This window comes from Sitodiplosis mosellana, unplaced genomic scaffold (genome assembly GCF_009176505.1).
Source record: "Sitodiplosis mosellana isolate CC-2019 unplaced genomic scaffold, AAFC_SMos_1.0 Smas_scaffold_3879, whole genome shotgun sequence".
In the NCBI taxonomy this organism is placed as follows: Eukaryota; Metazoa; Arthropoda; class Insecta; order Diptera; family Cecidomyiidae; genus Sitodiplosis; species Sitodiplosis mosellana.
This window is the reverse complement of record NW_022599121.1, coordinates 1-5,204: the sequence shown is the minus strand read 5'-3', so window position 1 is coordinate 5,204 and position 5,204 is coordinate 1. Positions and strand designations below refer to the sequence as shown.

At 36.2% G+C, this 5,204-nt stretch overlaps 1 protein-coding gene across 1 annotated transcript; it reads right to left on the bottom strand.

Moving 5' to 3' along the window:
- Positions 1-674: 674 nt before the first annotated feature.
- LOC129571974 (kelch-like protein 41a) lies at positions 675-2,069 on the bottom strand. The gene has a single exon (XM_055451872.1). The coding sequence runs from the start codon at positions 2,067-2,069 to the stop codon at positions 675-677; it is 1,395 nt and encodes a 464-aa protein (XP_055307847.1).
- Positions 2,070-5,204: the final 3,135 nt, after the last annotated feature.

Here is a 5,204-nt window from a genome sequence, read left to right as displayed (position 1 = left end):
TATCGCTGCTTTAGAATGTAATGACTTTGAACGATTGTAAGTAAAATGATTTTAATTTTTACTTTTTATTTTATTTAATGTTCTAATGTTTTCCACTCGAGAGACAAAACATGACTAACAAAAAATGCAAGCTCGTTGAACTTAGGTAGACAGGTATTTTTGCACGGCTATCGGCTAATGATGCGAGAGAGTGACAGTTGCGCCTAATTACAAACGGTTGAAGGATAATCAAGAGCCTCATTAGCCATGCAAAAATATAGGCTTTATTTTCCGTTGCATCTGGCTCAACTAATCTACCCAAGATGAAATGTTGCTAAGTAAATTATTACTTTACTCGTCACATCTACATTTGACAAACATTTACAATTTGCGTGCAATGTGGTTTACCTGAATCGTGGTATGTGTGTTTTTCTTCACTGGAAATTTCCTTATGTTTTCGATAAATAAAAGTCACGAACGAAGTTTAGAAAAACTATTTGGTGAACAATTTTATTATTTTATTTCAGAAAAAAATGACATTTGATATAAAATTCATGGTTGATGTGGATTATTGAGATAATTTCATTTATTAGGTATGTAGCAACTCAGAAATAGGTGTGATATCAGGGCTTCTAGAGCCTCTAGAGTTCAAAAAACTATAGTGATATGATGATTTCTTGCAGCCGGTGATCCGATTAGACTAAATCACAATTCATCACCGTTTCCAAACGTTCAACCGATAAACCAGTGACCAGTCCAGTGGCAGTGTTTTCATAACCCAATTTGGTATCTGGGTGGAATCGAATTTCGACATCCGGCCCAAAGCGAAGCAGCGGCTTGAGTGTATTAAAAGTGTAACTCGATGGTGGCACCTCTTGCTGCAAACATATTTCATACTTGATCCCAGGTTTGATGAGGATTGGTGATGGTAAGTCAACTTGATTTGTTCCATGAGTCACCAATGTTATTTCCCCATTGAAGAGAATTTTAGGAGACTTTTTCTTTTGAGGTTGATCATCGTGACCTTTCGTTGTGATCGTTATTTTCGATATGGGAAACTTTACTACGAAATAAGTCCACTTTTCCTTATTAAAGTGGTACACATTGGCAAATGAAATACCTTTCAACATTAATGACTTGTTAGATGAAAATGTTGTCGTCTCGATGTCTTTTATCACGAAGCTATCTTCTACTATGCGACTGAGACGTATGCTCTGATTATTGGATCCTTGGGCTGAGGCCCATTTCACGAATTTTGTCGGTTGAAATTCCGATGAAGCGACCATTTGAATAATTTCCACCAAATCCTCATTTGCAAATAATGTGGCATTGGGCGGAACAAAATTAAAGAAATTGGCCTGAGAAATTAAAGCGAATGGCATTTCGTAGAATGCTTGACCCAGTTGATCACGTAAATTTTGCGGTTGATCACCATCCAAACCTTTCTGTTGACATGCGGATTTTGCCCAAGCGATGCAAGCTTGGAACACGTCTGTGTTTGGACCACTTAATGGATCCAATTTCAAAATGTGACGAAGTACTTTTTGGTCACATTCCATGAAGCACCTTGATTGGACTACAGCTGAAATTTCGGATTTGGCAAGTGTGTTGCAAAATTCCATCAGGTCTTTACGCTTGAATAGAACAGCTACCTCATATGCCCAACACACGGTGTCTGCTGTCAAATTTTGCATCAAAAATGTTGAACACGCATCCGAACATTCGGTGATTTCGTATTTTTCGCCTAGATACATGACACCAGGGACATGTTCCATTGTCAATGTTACGTCGGCCAAATAGAAATATTGTAAAAACTCCTTGAATGCCCCGAACGATACATCGACAATTTCAACTTCGGTTTTTTCTTCTAGCGAACCATAAAACATAGTGTGAAACACTGGACTAGCAGCGGCTAAGATAATTTTATGGACTGGTAATTTCATCGGCCGATCGTTGTCGGAATCGAACACAAAATGAAAATTAGCCGAGTCTTCGTCCAAAAACAGTTTTTTGGTTGCTCGTGCCGCAGCATTGCTGGAGAATGATGTTGTGACAGTCGCATCCAACGGGACTGGGATAATCGTCTTCATTTTCTTCGCTGATCCGTTTCCGTATGTTATGACTTTTGAATGTGGCTATGATTAGACAATTCAAGTTGATTAGTTGCTGTACATTTACAATTGAAAGAACGTGACTACTGCTTTCGAGACTTACTAGATAGGTCACCTGAAAATTTGTGTTTGGGACAATTGGACAAATGAACAGATAACTTCTCGAACGCTGTGTACTACACGACAGGTGAACTAAAATGACATTGATGTACTTTGTTTGATTAGACTTTTAATTTGAAGTTGGTTCAAAGGAAATTAACATGAAGTTATTTGATAGGAACCGAAAATGGAAGTTCTTGTAAACTTTATATTCATTTTTCTTGACGAAAATCACTTCCAAATGCAAAAAGAATTGATTTTATTTAAACCTACTCCAGTAATGAGACTACCTTTAGTTTACGATTCGACTAATTATTTGCTGCTTTAGAATGTAATGACTTTGAACGATTGTAAGTAAAATGATTTTAATTTTTACTTTTTATTTTATTTAATGTTTTAGTGTTATTCACTCGAGAGACGAAACGTGACTAAAATAAAATGCAAGCTCGTTGAACTTAGGTAGACAGTTATTTTTGCACGGCTATCGGCTAATGATGCTAGAGAGTGACAGTTGCGCCTGATTAAAAACAGTTGAAGGATAATCAAGAGCCTCATTAGCCATGCAAAAATATAGGCTTTATTTTCCGTTGCATCTGGCTCAACTAATCCACCCAAGATGGAATGTTGCCGGGTAAATTATTACAGATATTTGCAATTTGCGTGCAATGGGGCTTATCTGAATCATGGTATGTGTGTTTTTTGGGGATTACAAGGATCATATACGTCGAATTCAACGAAAATCATTCTGAAAAGCATCAATGTTTAACCTTGTGTTTGAGGACTTTTTCATCCATGCCATCACAAAAAGTCATATGGTTAAGCGAAGAGAAATGAAGAACGTAGTTAACTCATACTATAGTTGCAAATAACAATTTTATTTTTCAAATCTAATGGTATTTCGAATCTATTTCAAATTGAGTACAAACATACAAACATTTTTTTGACATGTCAGTTGCTCGCAGCTAATTCGTAGACTTGCTAAACGATTTCTGAGCTACGATTTGCAGCGATTCGTGTTCAGATTTTTATGCGCTTGTTCGAGTCTACATAGAAATTATGCGAATCGTTTCTGTGTCACGATGACAAATAAGCCCATCTCTATGAAGCAAGTATTGTGTTGGAAAAAAGCTGCTTATCTTATATCTTGGCGAATGTTGTAGTGTCACGTTGAACTTCCACCAAACTCTATCAAAACAATTTCATTTTGTTCTAATGAATCGAAAATGAATTTGTTCCGAACATTCGTTTTTGGATGGCTGACCAGCTGAGCTTTTCGTGTGCAGCGGATGTATCTCAGTATATCGACCACGCAGGTCAGTGCATGAATTGCTGAACACAGTTTATGTGTGTAGTTGATGTGGCTTTGCATCGCAACGCACGCCAATCATACACTGACTTCCGTTGTCGATATGCTGAGATATATCCGCTGCACACGAAAAGCTAATCTGCTCAGCCATTCAAAAACGATTTGTTCACAAGCTATACAAATTAAAACGATAAAATATATTTAAGATTAACCATATTTTATGCGGTTTTAAAACGATTGAAATTTCATTTCAATACATGGCAATATATTCACAGGCGATTTTTTTTTAAATTTAAACTAGTTAGTTATCTGAACGAGACTTCAAATCCAGTTCATTTCCCCAGCTGGAAGTGCATCCCATTGGAATTGATGGTCCGTTACCAACTTCACATCCAACTGTCATTTACACTTCTTATATCAATGCAATAGAACGTCATTTCTATTATTGTTGTGAAACTTATCTGTTCTGCGTCATTAAAAAAAAAAACATTGAATTCAGTGGAAAAAAAATCATTTTTCAATCAAATAAGTGACAATCGTTACTCTTATCATTGTTTCCTTGCAAATTTCATTTCAGATTGTTGAAAAAAAGGAACAAAATTTGTAATCGGAGCCCAAAAAAATTCTTGTATTTCTGTCCTTGGCCCAAGGACCTTGGGTAAGAATGAGAGCTTTGTTTATTTCGATTTATTAAGAGTAGTTTTCAGTTGGTTTACTCGTGATTTATTTAGTCGTGGTTTTAATAGCAAGAGTGAGGAATAAGTGTCTGTACAAAAAAAAAGTTTGGGTCTTCAAAACTTTATCAAGACCATTTCTTCTTAAGATTTTCACGTTTCTTCAAGTTGATAAGTTTTTTGATGCAAATCATTTCTGTTTGATTTTTTACCCCTTTAAATAGTGATATTTACATGCTTATTCTCAATACAAAGTCCAATAATTATCGGATAACAATTTTTTGTTTTTTTTTCTTAGATTCAGTTGATGCAATAAATAACAAAGCCGTACTTCGGAAATTAGTCAAAATGAGTGGAATTGCTGTAGCTCATGCAAATCGGGCACCAAATGTGGATGAAAGCAAAAACAAACAGTCAACTTGTGATTACAGACAAAATCCTAGTTTATTTAAGCTGACCATCGAATGTTTCGACGAAATCTTTGAGTATCTATCGTCATGGGATTTGCTTGCAATAGGTCAAACCTGTAAGACAATGCAAAAAGTAGTCGGTGAATATGTCAAAGCAAATTACATTGCAGCTGCAAAATACGGTGAATTCCTCAATGGATTAATCCCGTCAATCAGTTCCCGAGTATTTTTGAACGACGGCACGGAAAGTGGTCAAACATCGGGTTTCAATCAGTTCATCAGATATATTTCCCATTGTGATATTGCATCGGAACCACTTCGCTACATCGAATTGCACAAAAACGACTTCACATCGGTCAATCATTTTTATTTGGAAAACACTTATTTAAATCCATTTCAAATCTATTCCATCAGAAACATTCTCAACAAAATGGAAATCGTCGAAATTCGCTACTGCGTTAGACAATTCGATTTTTATGACACTTTTCTGAAATATTGTGTAAGCAATTTGAAGCGACTATACATAGAGAATGGTTTTCATGGATTCAGAGAGCTACCCGTCGAAAATTGGCTGACCTGACATTATCCGATGCTCTGTCACTTGGAATGGATCCCACGAAATGAA

Coding starts and splice junctions, on each gene's coding strand:
- LOC129571974 (XM_055451872.1), bottom strand. CDS start 2,069: ATGAAGACGATTATCCCAGTCCCGTTGGATGCGACTGTCACAACATCA.